Below are 14855 nucleotides of genomic sequence, written 5' to 3' on the forward strand. Positions count from 1 at the left end.
TGATAATTCTAGTATCTTTACACTGAAAAGTTTCCTCCCCCCCCCCCCGCCCCCCCACAGGGTTTCTCTGTGTAGTCCTGGCTGTCCTGGAACTCACTTTGTAGATCAGGCTGGCCTCAAACTTAGAAATCCGCCTGCCTCTGCCTCCCAAGTGCTGGGATTAAAGGCGTGTGCCACCACTGCTTGAAAAGTTTTTTAAACGTGTGGTTTTTACATTCAGAAATCATTTTTTTTTTCTTTTGAGACAGTGTCTCTTAGTCCAGGCTGACCTTAACCCTGCAGCTGAGGATGGCTCTGGATCCTGGTCCTCCTGTCTGCTGTACCTGCTGGCACTACAGGGCTGCTCACGATGCTGCCTCTCATTTATTCCTTCTGACCTGATAGTAGTTTCATATTTTAGCTGGGCCCTCTGTCCATTTTCAGTTTCACATTTATTCATTTGTACTTGGGGGTGAGTGTGTGCCACGGTCTCCATGCCCACGTGGAAGTCAGAACAACCTTCAGGAGTTGTCTCTTTCCTTCTATCAGACCGGTTTCTGGGCTTGAACTCAGGTTGTCCTGCTTCATGACAAACACCTCTACTCTCTGAGCTGTCTGGCCGGTTGTAAATTGTCATTTTGTAATAGGTTCTTCATAGCCCAGGCTGGCCTTGCACTCATTTTGTAGCAGAACTTCTGACCTCCTGCATCCATGATTGAGTGCTGGGATTAGAGGCATGCACTGCTGTGCCTGGTTTATATGGTATTGGGGATTGAACCCAGAGCTTCATTCCTGCTAGACAAACACTGTACCAGCTAAGGTATACTCCTAGTCCCAGGGGCCCTGTTCTTTTTCTACTGGCTTAGACTGTCATCATGACTATGTCCTGGGAAAATGTTTAGACCTCTGTGGACACGTTTAACCTTGACCCTCTGAGAGCAGTGAATGGGAACACTCAGTATATATTATACATCTGGTCATATTGTCCGCTCCACATGGGTGTCCTGTGAGTGTGGGTACAGTGAGGCTGGGTGTTGGTGCCTGTTTCTGGATGCCCATAGCAGCTCCCTTGGGGCCCCAGGAAGCCATGAGTCTGACTCATTCCTTCACCCCCAGTGCTGTGTCTCTGGCCCGGATGTCCCGGCTGGGTCAGACGACCTGGTTTGAGAATGGTGGTGCTCTGAAAGGTTGTTTGTCTGCCTCCCTTACTGGGTAATGGCTCCCTTCTGTGCCCACTGTGATTTGGCAGACACCCCCCCCCCATCTGCTTTTTCCCAGCTATAGGGGTCCTTAGCCTGTCTCATGCTGTGAGCCCTCCTTGTCATCCCAATGCTCAGACCAGTTTCTAACCCTTCCCGGGGCTGCTTTTTCCTTATCTGTCAAGTCTCAGCTCAAATGTCACCTCCTCAAAGGGGACCTTCCCTGCTCTTCCTATGCAAAACACACACCCCTCTCACTTTCTGTCATGTTACTACTTTGTTCATTCATTTATCGTGATCTAAAGTAAATTTATTTGTGAATCAAGTGTGGTGGTGGTGGTGCAGGCACTTAACTCCCTGCATTCAGGAGACAGAGGAAGGCAGATTTCTCTGAGTTCAAGGCCAGCGTGATCTACAATAGTGAGTTCTAGGATGGATCCCAGGAGGGAGTGTTCCCTAATGTCCTTCTGAGCATTCAGCAGGCTGGTGTTCAGGCTGCATCCATGTGTGAGAGCCTGGTTTTGCCTTCCAGGGCTCCTCCTGGTTGGGAGCTCTTCCTGACAGCATCAGGAACTTGGGGAGAGTGAATTAAGGCTAGCTACCATGAATATGGCTAGGGTGTGAAGTCATTGGGGGCACCTGATTGATTAAGAGGGGCTTCCAGAAGTGGTGTTAACGGTGGACCCTGGAAAGATGGAAGGTACAAAGTAGGGCCTGGACCTTTTAGGGGGCTGAATGGACACAGCAGATAGGGTGTGAGGTTGTGCTTAGTTGGGAATCTGTCAAGTGAGCTGGGCAAGACCCCCCCCCCCAAAAAAAAAATTCCCAGGCATCGTCGTGCCTGTTTGGATATTCGGATGGCTAGGCTGCAGCAGCCGAGCTGGTGGGTCTCAGTGCCAACAGTGAGGCCAGTATAGTTTCCACCCCTGTGACTGACAGCTCCTAGTGCAGACCAGGTGGGTGCTGCACCCCTTGCTTCCTCACAAAGCTCCAAGGGATGGCAGCATCACCCCGCAGCGTAATGGAAGATTTGTACTGGCTGAGGTTATTCTTGAGGCTGTTAGATTCTCAGCCACGGGTGACAAGTGACCCCACTTCCCAGGCTTCTGGATAACTCATCTCCAACCCTCTCCTGGCCTGTGTTCTGTGTGTGCTGAGTCCTCTCTGAATGATTTGTCCTTTGATCTGTCCCAGATGTTGGGCCCAGGATATGGCCCAGGATATGACTCAGTGGAGTGCTTACCTACTGTGAGTGAACTTTGGGTCTAAGTTTTGCATAAATAGGTATTTTTGGTGAACACCTATAATCCCAGTACTAAGAAGGTAGTGACAAGAGAGGTCATTCTTTGCTAATGTTTTGAGTTCAGGGTCAGCCCTGTCTCAAAAATCCAAATGAAATGAATTCTTCAAATGGTAAAAACCCAACCATTGCGCTCCCCCCCCCCTTTTTTAATCTATTCATTAGGTGGTCCTCATTGGTTCTAGCTAGGCCAGGCCTTTCTGTGCCTCCCTGTTGATATCTCTGGCTTGCCCCTCTGCTTCCTGTCTGCCTTAACCCCAGGAGGGGTGTCATGTCCCCAGGCACAGACGAACCTAGGCAGCCACCAGGCTGTTGGAGGAAATTAGTTCTCTGTGGTCTTCCCGTGACCTCCACAGGATGATCACCCCAGAGACTGGAAAGGGTGACTGCTGAGGACTGGCTGCCGCCTTTCTGATGGCTGTTCCTGCAGGGCTACCTTTCCTCACTGACCTTGTCTCCAGGCTGTTCCCTGAGCCCTGGGGCACTTTGTCTGTTAAGCACAAGGGTGGACACACCAAGACCTCAGCCTTGGCCAAGTTTACTCATAGATGAGGGAGTGGTGGTTCTGGGGCCCAGGCACTGAACCCTGAGATTACTCTTGTAGGGTGGAGAAGTCACTAGATCAGGAGCCTCTAGGTCCCTCCCTCAGCCTTGACCTTCAACTGGCTAGCCTCGGCTTACTGCCAGTCACTGTTTTTGAGACAGTCTCTCTCCTCCTGGCCTAGGACTCACTAATTAGGCTACACTGGCTGGCCAGTCAATTCCGAGGATTTCCCTGACTCCACCTCCTCAGCTCTTGGATTATAAACAGTGTCCCCAGGCTGGCCTTGAATTCATGGCGGGATTGCAGGTGTGAGCCACTATGTTTGGCTTCTGGCTTTTTAGATTTATTATTACATTGATTGTGTATCTGTCAGGGGAGAACTTACAAAGGAATGGGGTTCTTTTCTATCATATGGGTTCCTGATGTCAAACACCAGTTGTCAGTTTAGGGAGCAAGCACCTTCACCCCCTTAGCCACCTCACTACTCCCCCTAGCCCCCGCCATCTTTAAATGTGTATTCTGAGACTCAAGTGTGGGTTTTTCTGCTCATGTGGAAAGCACGTTACTGACTGAGCCATCTCCCCAGTGCTCTCTTGTGTTTCTTCCAACTTAATAAGAACAGGTACATCCCTGACCAGCGTGTAATTTTGTTTTGGATACTGTCAGTATGTCCCGAGCCTCTCACTGTCCAATTTTAACACAACTTGCATATGAAAGAGTCATTAGCGTCTGCATCTGCTGCCCCATTCATTTTCACTGATGTGCTATATTCCCTGAGACATCCCACAGTTTACCTACTCACTTCCCCCTTTTAGGGATCATTTGCTGCCCTTTTGAGATGAGTATCTGAGAATCTTCCTGATTTAGCCTCTCTCTTTCTAGCCCTGTTGTAGCCACCGTGACTCTGGCTTGGGTTTCACAGTAAGGTTTACAGACAGGTTTATGGCTCCTGTTTGGTTCACAGAGCCAGGCTTGACTCTAAAATTCTGTTCTCACCATATTTGGTATAAGGAGAATTCTCAAAAACTAGTATCTTCCTCTGAGATGGGGAGTTACAGGGTTGCATAAGATAGCTGTGGCATTTGGGTGCCGAGAGACAGGCTACTCTGGGTGCCCTCCCTCTTGTCTTGATGTTGGCCTCTCAGCTGATGGTAGAGGCCACCCTGGCTCAGTGATGCCTCTTGTCAGTTCTGGGCTGTAACTGAGGGGAGGAGTGTAAGTATGAAGGACAGCGGGTGTGGTAGATAGGCTGCCAATCAGCCCTTTGAAGCCTGCTGGTGACAGGAGCATTGGGACTGTGAAGTGATACTGTGATTTAAGCCCCACTTTGAGTCTGGAGAACTAGTCTTGGGCTAGGCCCTGTCCTCTGGACTTGGCTCTCTGGGAGCAGAGCAGGAATCATGTTGGGTGTGGATACCCAAGGCTTGTGCTTGTTCCTGGCCTGGGGTACATACCAGCAGTCTGGATTTTCTCTTCCTTTTTTGGGCCTCTGTGGGTACCTGCACTTGTGAGGTGGAGCTCTGAAGGGTCAGGGGTTTGAGGCCATTCTTGGCTACTTAGCAGATAAGAGGCCAGACTGGGCTAAATGAGACTGTGTCTCAAAGATTAAAAAAAGGAAAGATGGATGAACCCTGCCGAAGGTGAAAGTTATGCCCTCCACTCCCCACCTGTTGTGTGGAGCCTGATCTCCCCTACAGAGTTAAGGAAAGACTTGAGGAGACAGCGGCCCTCAGCTGGGCCTCATCTAGGGTTGTTAACCAGTAGGGTTTGCCATGTGTTCTTCCACACTGTTTGTTGTGTATATTTAGTGCATAATGTGCACTTGCCTTTTTATTTTCTGTGCATTTTTTCTTTGTCTTCACAAAGCAGCGAACGTCATGGGTTTGATTGCTATGTAGTGTTCCACAGATTGATGGCACCTTAGTTTATTTATCAATATCCTTTTGATGGCTACTCAGGATACTTTTGCTATTATGAAGCATATAACACTCCACGTTCCATCCAGCCCCTGTGTGGGCTGGTGCAGAAATCTCTAGAAACCTTGATCTCTTGGTTCACTGGGTAAATTAAGCTCTGCACACTGGATAAGGGAAGTAGCCTCCAGCTTGCTGCTGTATGGGAGGGCTTGAGTCCTGATTCTCAGCTTGGCCTGCAGATACGAAGGCTGGTGACAGCATTGATAAAGGCCACTGTCATCCTGAGATCACTTGAAGGAGCACAGGCCTGCTTTGCTGCACAGTCTTGGAGGTTTTGGCACTGCTCCATGGTCACTTGTGATTGCTTTGGTCCTGTGGTAAGACAGCATAGCACAGCGGGGAGCATGTGCTGAGAGGTGGAGAGCAGAGTCACTCACCTACTCATGAAGCAGAAGGGAGAATGAGGCACCCTGGGACCAAGCTTTGTAATATGTGGGGCTTTGTCACTATCCAACTGTAGCATGTACTTTTTTCTATAGGAGACCCAACTGTAAGAAACACGTGTGAATGCCAGGGCTCTGTCAACAAATATACATTTGTGTGTGTCTGTGTGTCTGTGTGTCTGTGTGTCTGTGTGTCTGTGTGTGTATTTTTACCTGAATGTGTAGAAGCAAAAGTCCCTGTGTTCATGTGGCAACACCTGAGTATTGTGTGCAGTCCCAGGGCCTGCTGCAGCTATTAGGGTAGTGGATTGGCAGGTGGTGGGGCATTGCCAAGAACAAGACCTGGTCAGCCACCAGGGAAGCCTTGAGATGCTAGACCTTACTGGCTAGCATGAGAACAGTGACATCTTGCTTCTTACCCTTGGGACTTGGGACAATAAGGGCCATTGGAAGTAGAATTGGGAGAAGTGCAGGCACCATTATGCCAAGTGCCAAATTCACTCTTTTAGAAGCTCTGTCTCCTCAGCTGCTGCTGCCTTCCAGCCCGAGATGACAGGCAGGTCAGGGCAGACAGTGATGGAAGCCAGGGCCTGGACCTTTCCTTGTGTGATTCTACCTTCTGCCTCCTTAGGCACTGGAAGCTGGATTATTGTTGTACCATAACAAGCTGTGTGTCCTCAGGAAGATGACTTAACACCTCTGAGTCTGCTCCTGCAGTTGTTTCGGCGGGTGGATTGGCCTCCTTGCTGGAAAGGAGCTCTGGGTGAGGTGATAGATGTCAAGGTTCAGCCAGGACCTGGTACGAGGTGGTGCCAAACTAGCCATTTTGTGTCATTAATTCACCCCTCTGAGCACTCCTCCTGTAGGTCATTGTTACCCAACTGAATCTCAGCTCCGGTTTCATGGGGACAGTAGGGACTTCCTCTGTAGTGTAGCACAGAAGAGGGAAGAGGCCTGGGGGTGGGGGAGACGTGTGCTGTGCTAGAGGGACACAATCCAGCTTTGACTAGAATCCTGCATGTCTTATGGAAGCTGGGCCTGTCAACAGGCATCAGCCCAAGGCCTTTGCTTCCCTGAATAAATTCATGGACAGACTGCTGAGGCTAGAATCCCTTGGGCTGTAGAGAATGAGCTGGGGATTGATGACAGCCCCGTGAAGGCCAGAAAGGTGGGCTGTGGTAGTAGTGATCCTGAACTGTTAGAACTAGAAAGGACCTTTAAAAATGTCTAGCCCAGTCCAGCGTGAAGGAACATGCCTGCCATCCAGCACTACAGAAATGGAGGCAGGTGAAAAATCACGTCCAGAGTTGTCCTTGGCTGGACATGGCTATATCCCAGGACTCAGATGGCACAGGGAAATCTTGAGTTTGAGGCTAGCCATGTAGTCAGATCCCATCTCAAAAAACTAAGAACAGCTGGGGATATCACTGGGCAACAGAGTGATTACCTAGCATGTGGGTCCTGTCCACAGTACATAAATAAATAGCAGGGTCCTGGGGGAGAGGCAGAGTCAAGTACTTGGTCCATAAACATGAAAGGAACTGGGTTTGGTTCCTAGAACCCACACCAAGAAACACCCCCATGATGTGATGGCTCCTGCCTGCATTCCCACTGCTGCAGAGGAGACAGCAGATTCCTGGGCACTTCTTGGTCACCCAGCATAGCTAAATCATTGAACCTGCTGGTCCCAATGAGAGACCCTGTCTCAAAAAGATGGTAGATAGCTCCCGAGGAGTGACACAGAAGGTTGACTTTGGTGTGGGAACACACACACCAGCACCTACACTCACACACATATGCCCGTGTGTGCACACACAGGCAAAATAAAAATAAAGGCCAATCTAGGATGGAGTGTCAGGGGGGTGAGTCTTAGGCAAGTGGTGCATAGTGGAGGACCCCCTTGCCCTTTACTGAACACCTGCAGTGTGCCACGTATTGTGCTGGGTCCCACCTGCTAACTGTATTGGATGTTTCCTTGTGAAGCATGGTTCTTGTTGAGTAAATCAGGTTTGGGAAATAAAGTCTGAAATGAGAACTCCTCACCGCTGTGCACAGAGGCACCATTTAATGTCTCCATCCTAGCCTGGGTAGGTTTTCATATTCTTCTTTTGCAGATGAGCAGTTGATGCTCAGAATGGATGAGTGACTGGCTCAGCATCCCATAGCTGCAGGGTGGACAGAGCTGGGCCTGGTGCGGTGAGGCCCTGGGGTGCATTGTAGTATACAAGATGGTGCCAGTGTGTGGCCTACTCGGCTCATCTTTCCTGGTCCTGGGCGGAACCTTCTCCCTGATTCTACGGCTGGACATCTCTGCTCCTTGACCTGCTCTAAGTTGTGAGGCTCGAGTGGCTCCCATCCTTTGGCCATTAGGACAACATCACATTGTCTAGTCAGCTGGCTTCTCTAAGTCTCATTCAGGCTTCCTCCCTTTGCCTAAGAGGACAGGAGTCCAAGGTCATATAACAGAGGAGGGAACAGGCAGCTTCTGTTCTGAACTTTCTTTCTCCCTGTGTTCTGACCACACCCACTGTCATCTCAACTCTGCCTCTGCTGGGGACATAGACCTTTGCTACCATAATATGGTGTTGTCCTAGGGCTGTTCCCTTAGTGCCAGGAGACCTTTGTTGTCTCCAGGCCTGTATGTCATAGCTGTCCCCTGAACACCCAGAAACCAGAAGTATTAGTGAGGCTTAAGTCCTCAAACTGGGTTTGGTAATCATGTCTCTCACACATGCCTTCTTCCCAGGGCTTTTGGGACAGTCAGGTTAAAAAAAAAAAAAAAAAAGTGCCTGAGACATAGTACTTTATAAATGCTATAAGTGGCTATACAAATTAGCATGACTTTTGGGTCAGGGATCCCTTCCCTGTGGTTCAGTATCTCCTCCTTCTTGGTGTCTGTTCCCACCTTCTCAGCCATTAAAACATGGCTGTGGCAAGGCAGACTCAGACAGTCAGGGCCTGGATGTGGATTTAATGTGGTTCTGACCCTTCCTGCTTTCTCTTCTGAAAGTCAGGGATGGGGGTCTACTCTGGGGCACTAACCACCCTTCCGCCCCAAGCACACCCCTAACTGCTTCCCAGCTATAGTGTGTTCAGCATCCCTGCATCTGGTGTTGTTGGTTGACCAGTGAGTGTAGGTCATTTTCTGTCCTCAGACCAGGCCTCTCTAGTATAGCTGCCAGCAGCCACAGTCAACCCGGGTTCACCTGCAAGAGAGGCTGGGGATGGAAGAAGGGACAGGAGGGCAGGAAGAGATGAAGCCAGGACAAAGTTCTCTGATTGTCGCTCAAAGTTTATTGTATGACCATCAAATAAAAAGGGGGAGACCCCACCCCCACAAGCAGCGCCCAGCAGCATGGGTGAAGGGTGTGCATCCTTAATCGTGGGCCAGAGGTGTATCAAGCAAGCTCAGCAGGCAATCTGTTCAACTCAACTCCTGTGACAGACAGCAGGTCTCCAAGGCAGGAAGAGCTTCCTGGGTCCTCTTGTGGTAAACAGCTGTCCCAGCCTGCTCAGGCTGGCAGGCTGGTAGGCTGGGGAAGGGTACACTCTAGGTCCATCATGTAGCCCCAGATCTAGTCCAGGAAAAGTCATGAAGAGCTCCTTACTCTCAGCAGCCCAAGGCTGCTTAAGTCTGCTGGCTGCCTCTGTCAGTGTCTTTCTCTGTCTTGGGCAAGGTATTGGTGTCTCCCTACAGGAAGGTTTCTTGCTGTATAGGTGGCTGCCTCCTACTGTGCTCTGGTGAATGGAGAGTTTTGGGGTTTGGTCTGATGGTGTGTATACAAATGCTAAATTCTGATCCCCAAGATCTGGTTATCTCCAGATGAGGGAATTCTCACATACGCCAGCCTTTGTTGTATATACCTTGCTCCCCAATTTAAAACTATTGGGTAAATAAAACTGGCTACAGCCAATTCCTGGGGAGAATAGAAGTAGGTAGAACTTTGTTCCTCGGCTTGGGGTGGCAGGTAGGGTTAGAGAGGGAGGGATAGACAGATGGACAGAATGGAAGAACAGAAGAAGAGGAGGTTGCCGTGAGAAGTGATGGAGACTCGAGAGTCAAAGTTATGAGACAGTTTGGTCACTTTTTGTGTGTCTTTATCAGGTGGAAACTTCAGGGAAGCAGAACCCAAGCTCCTTTGTGACAGGGCTTCTTTAGAAAGCACCAAGTGCTGAAATCCAACACACGTCCATTTCAAGGCTCAGAGCCTGAAGGGAGCCTGGCCCCTGCTCCACTCTTGTCTTCCCTCAAGGTCATGGTGGGGTCATTGCCCTGTCCACTCTGGTCATGTTTCCCATGAACCTCTTGTTTGTTAGCCCCTGTATACCAGTGTGCCACCTAGCCTTGTCTGGGTGTCATTGGGAGACAGTAGCTGAGATTCTAGAAGTGTGGGGTTAGCTAGCACCCTGCCACCATGCACAGCAGTGATGGCTGATCTGGTTGGGTGCTTCAAACATGGCCTCTTGAGAGATAGGTAAGTCCCTTCTGGCTCTGGGACTTGAAATGGATGTGTTTGTTTGTTTATTCATTTTTATTTTTATTGGTTATTTTATTTATTTACATTTCAAATAAAATGGATGTGTATTGGACCTCTATAACTGCTTTCTGAAGAAGCCTAACACAAAGGTGGGCTTGGTCTCTGCTTCCCTGTAGCTTTCACCTACTGAAAACGTCATACAGAAAGTATCCAAACTGTCTAGAACTTTGACTCTGAGTCTACTGTGGACCCAAAGGTGTGGGGCTAGAGACCAGACCACCTGCAGCTACTTGCCACTCAGGGTGTCTCCAGCCTCCATTTCTCTGTTTGTGAACTCTGTTCCTCCCTTTGGGATGACCCTCCATCCTGTTCTGGTGACTGGGAAAGAAAAATAGGTAAAACCTATTTCCATCCAGGAAGGTATTAGGCCAATAGACAGATGCTGGCTCCAGCCAGGTATAGTCACGTGGTGGCAAGCATTGGTGAGCAGAGGTCAGGCTGGCCGGAGGTCTGAGCTCCCAGCAGTCTCCCGGTCCTGCCTGGTACTTCACCCACACTGTCTCCTTTTGCTAAGGGCACGTCAGTGTTTTTGCCACTGTGCAGTGCATGCTGACCTTTCGAGTTAAAAAAAAAAAAAAAAAGGCTGTCCTAGCCAGCGATATGTGGGTTGTGTGGGCAGCTGTCCTTTGTCTCACAGGCCCCAGCAGGGTGTGGGTACCACTTGCAATGGGTGTTCAGCCTGTGTTTGTCAACCTTAGGGTGGGTTGAGGCACTTGTTATGGCTTTGTTTTTCCTTCTGGCCAAGTGTGTTCCACCAACACTCTTGGTAAAGGGGTCTGCCGGCTTTGGGACTGTGGGTGTGGCTGTGTTGGTAGTGGTGTACAAGGCTTCAGTTCCATCCCCGGCAGTAGAAGGTTCTTAGCACCAAGGGAAACAGCTAGAGCGACAGATAGTTCTTAACATATGGATTTCAACCCCTTGGGGGCGGGGGTGTCAAATGACCTTTTACAAGGGTCACAGATCAGATACCCTGTATATCAAATATTTACATTATGATTCATAACAGTAGCAAAATTACAGTTAAAAAGTAGCAACAAAAAGAATTTTATGGCTAGGAGTCACTACAATATGAAGACCAGTATTAAAGGGTCACACTGTTAGGAAGGTTGAGAACCACTGAGCAAGAGGCTAGTTGATGGCCTGGGCCTACCCTACAAATGAGTTTGAACTCTGCCACTCTGGCCTGTATTGTGGCAGCTGTGGGTTCCCATCATGTGTATCTAGCAAGGGCAGGAGCTGTGACCCTTGCAGTCAGAGCTCTGTGTCGGATGCCTGCTGGCTGGCCTTGCCTTTTGGCTGGGGTATTTAACTTAAGCTCAGTGGCCTCTGTTGTCCCTTTATAAAATGAGCATTGCTGGGCACCCAATAGAATACATCAGAGACAAACATGCAGTTAATGAATGGTGTGACATCACTGTCACTAACCCTGCTGCATGCCTGTCTTTAATGGATAGTGTGGAGGTCAAAATAGCCATTGAGGCTCCTGACTGAAGCAGTTTTTACTGAGGGCTGATGATGGTGGGATCTCAGTACCCTCAAACCTATGGTTTCTCCATAGATAAACTCTCTTTGGAGTTAATGCTCAACACCCCAGACTGGTACCCAGCCCAGTATCCTACATCCAGACTACTACTTAGCACCCAGATTAGACCCAGCCTAATCTAACCCCAGAAGTCCTAGTCAGTGAATGAATGAAGGCTGCTTTACCAGGGCTCAGGACCAGGAGACTGTGGTACTTGCAGGATGGTTTCAAATGAAATGAAGTCGATAAACAACAGCTTAAGGCAGAAGATGTGCTACGAGGTGGTTTGGTGGGAAATTCTGCTTAAAACCAGATGGGACAGAGCAGTCATGACCTGAGACCTGAGGAGGAGGTTGGCGGTATGTTAGACCCTAGCTGGGGTTTCCTCCTTACCTTAGAGATCATTGTTTGAGTTTAGGGCTTTCATTCCTCTCCAGGGGAGGAAGAGGGGCTCCCCTCACCTCATAGCCAGTTTGTGACCAAGCTGTTACTCAGATGCTGTATGTTTGGGGTGTTCACTTCATTACTGGTATGGTGGTGGGCATTATGAAGGGTCAAGCAGGCAGGAACTTGGGCCTCTCGTGACTCTTTCTCAGATTCTCTCTCACACCCAACACTTCATTTTACTGCCATTGCAAGTGAGCCACAGTGCAGTGCACCTCCTTAAAAGAAGTGACTGCTGCTCTGGTTACACTAATAGAAGCAGAACGTCAGAGTTGTCTGCTGTACCAATCAGTACTGTGGTCAGACCAGCCTATGTGAGGTATTCTGCTCTGGGTCATAGGGACTGCTTTTAGAGCCTTGGCAGACTAGAGCATCATCCCCAGAAATGATGACCTAAGGGCCTGGCCAGCCCTCTGATGTCTGCCGTTGTCCCTACAGCTAGGTGGCCGTCACGGCAGGGGTTGAGCCACCCTCATGGAAGGGAGAGGACCCTACCGGATCTACGACCCAGGGGGCAGCACGCCTCTGGGAGAGGTGTCCGCAGCTTTTGAACGTCTAGTGGAGGAGAATACTCGGCTGAAGGGAAAAATACAAGGGATAAAGATGTTAGGTAAAGCAGACCATGACCCTTCCCACGTTGGCCCTCTTCCCGCAGCCTGCAATGCCAGCCCCCTCACAAAGGCGGCCAGGTACCTCTGCCCATCACGCTGCTGTCCCTGTGACCCAGAGTTGGGTCCTGGCATTTGTGTGCAGTTCTGTAGCCTGGTGATGGCATCCCCAGCCCTGACTTCTCCTATCCCAAAGGGTATCCTTGAGGGACCAGGAGGGAAACGTGAATGGGAAGAGAAGTGGAAGGCCCAGTTTGTAGACCTGGAACCAGAATGGTCTCCTGTTGGAGAAATGAAGTATGCAAGATCAATGCACAGGGCAGCCCCAGAACCCAGGGCTTGGATGCCAGGCCAGGAGCAGAGCTGGCCCAGAGCTCAGTGCAGCAGGGCCCTTGGCCTTATTCCTCCTGCTTCCGCTCAAGCTATTCCCCATTGTCCAGCCCAGCCCTCCTCCCTCCTTGCCCACCCTGACCACTGCACTGCATGCTTCTCCTTGGTGCAGGGCCTTCACTGACTCCCTCACTCTCCTCACACTACGTCTGGAGGTCACTTTCTTTGTGTTCAGCCTTCATGTGGAAGGCCTAGCACCCTGGCTTTCCAAGCATTTCCCCCTGCTTGGCAGAACCCATTTGCGTTGGTGGTGGGTGGTGGGTGGGAGTTTTCCTTTCTCTAGCTGCAGAAGGGAAGCTGAGGCTTAGAATGCAGGCAGTCCCATGAGAAGCCATTGCTTTCTGTAAGGACAATGGGGGGTGAAGGGGAGTGGCCAGTTGTGGAGGGAGGGGTGGGCAGGAATAGGTCAGAGGTGGAAGGTTTCCTTAGGCCTCACTGCCAGACTCTTCTTATGCTGGCCTGCCTAACACAGGCTTGGACTCTATACAGCCACCATGGGAGTGAAGTCAGTCCATGGCCAGGTTTAGGGCAGGGATGGGGAGAGCCATGCACTGGGCTGGGTAAATCCTGTGCTTCTCCACCTTGTCTCTAGGGGAGCTTCTGGAGGAGTCTCAGATGGAAGCGTCCAGACTCCGGCAGAAGGCGGAGGAGCTGGTCAAGGACAGTGAGCTGCCCCCACCACCACCTGCTCCCTCCTTGGTCTCCTTTGATCCCCTGGCTGAGCTCACAGGTACCAGAACAATCCAGAACCCCTGCCTTCTCTGAATACAGCTCGCCCAGGCCCTGAGTACCACAGGGCCTACCTGTTCTTACGCAGACCTTTTTCCTGTGTGCATCTTTTGGCTACAGCACCCATAAAAGGTCAGATCTTTAAGGGACCTCAGAAGACTGTAGTGACTCAGTGCTCCTGATGCTGTGGCAGGCACTAGTGAACTATCGTAGTGGTCTGTGGCACCTACGATAAACCTCAGGGCTTTATCAGCATGGTTCTTGAATCCACAACTGCTGTGTGGCATGGGAGTTGAAAGTCCTCTGTGCCCTTTCCTTCTTCTGTTTTATAATGAGGAAGACTGAGGCCCAGAGAAGAATCTGTCCTTGCCTATTAGCTTTTATCAGTGCCTATGAGGTCTGCATAAGGAGAAGGTGGCAGTGACTAAGGGCTGGCTGGTATCTGGTCCAGGGCAAGGTCTGGGACCAAGAGATCTCTCACACCAGACTTGAGCAGTTCCTGCTGCTGTTCCTCAGGACTCACCTCAGGCCCCTGTGAGAGCTTCCTTTCTAAGTGTGCTGGTACTTGCTGGACAGATGAGAAAGGTGGAGGTGTCAGAGCAGAGCCCGTGGCACTGTTGTCCTTGTTGTTGTCCTCACTGGCCCGGTGCTGTGGGGAGACACTGCAGCAGTGGCCTCCAGTCGTAAAGAGATGAGCTGCATTGGAGTCCAGGTTTTACAGTTGCTAGCAGAGTGACCAGCCAAGTTGATGACCTTCCAGACCCTGGTTTCACTTCTTTAAAATAGGAAGGATCCGGAGCTGTCGTGAGAGAGCACCGTAGGGATGGGGCTGGAGTCCAGTGGGGGGAGTGCTCATCGAGCTTGCTTGTATGCAGCTGCTCGGAATAAACTGCATAGTGGCACATGCCTGTAACCCTGGAGTTGGGAGTTGGTGGCAAGAAGATAAGAAGTCCAGTGTCATCTTCAGCTGCATACTGAATTTGGGGCCAGCCTGAGCTCCAGGAAGCCAAGTTTGAGGTCAACATATGCTACATGAGCCTCTCTCAAAACCCAAAAGAAAGCACTTGGTTAATTGAAAATTCTTTGCTGATCCCTGAGGCAGAGAGCCATGACCACCTTGGAGTTCTCCTAGTAAGGTCTGGGAAGGGGTCTCTGCCCAGGCTCTGGCCTGGTTACTCAGTCCAGTCATCTCACCTGACTTGTCTTAAAGGGACAGACAGCCTCCCTTTTCTCTGAATCAAGA

General features: G+C 50.3%; 1 protein-coding gene across 6 annotated transcripts in view; it reads left to right on the top strand.

Annotated features, from left to right (window-relative positions):
• The window catches only part of Tnip1 (TNFAIP3 interacting protein 1), a 50623-nt gene that overhangs the window by 9185 nt on the left and 26583 nt on the right, over positions 1-14855 (top strand). For 4 of the 6 annotated variants that reach the window (XM_076936824.1, XM_034506419.2, XM_034506420.2 and 1 more), the window contains exons 2-3: positions 12324-12495; positions 13476-13613. In XM_076936824.1, the coding sequence (XP_076792939.1) occupies positions 12360-12495; positions 13476-13613 (274 nt within the window). In that variant the 5' untranslated portion in view covers positions 12324-12359. The remainder of the gene's footprint in view (positions 1-12323; positions 12496-13475; positions 13614-14855) is intronic. The other 2 variants (XM_076936826.1, XM_076936827.1) reach the window with 1 other exon arrangement.

Source organism: Arvicanthis niloticus, chromosome 6 (assembly GCF_011762505.2).
Source record: "Arvicanthis niloticus isolate mArvNil1 chromosome 6, mArvNil1.pat.X, whole genome shotgun sequence".
Classification (NCBI taxonomy): Eukaryota; Metazoa; Chordata; class Mammalia; order Rodentia; family Muridae; genus Arvicanthis; species Arvicanthis niloticus.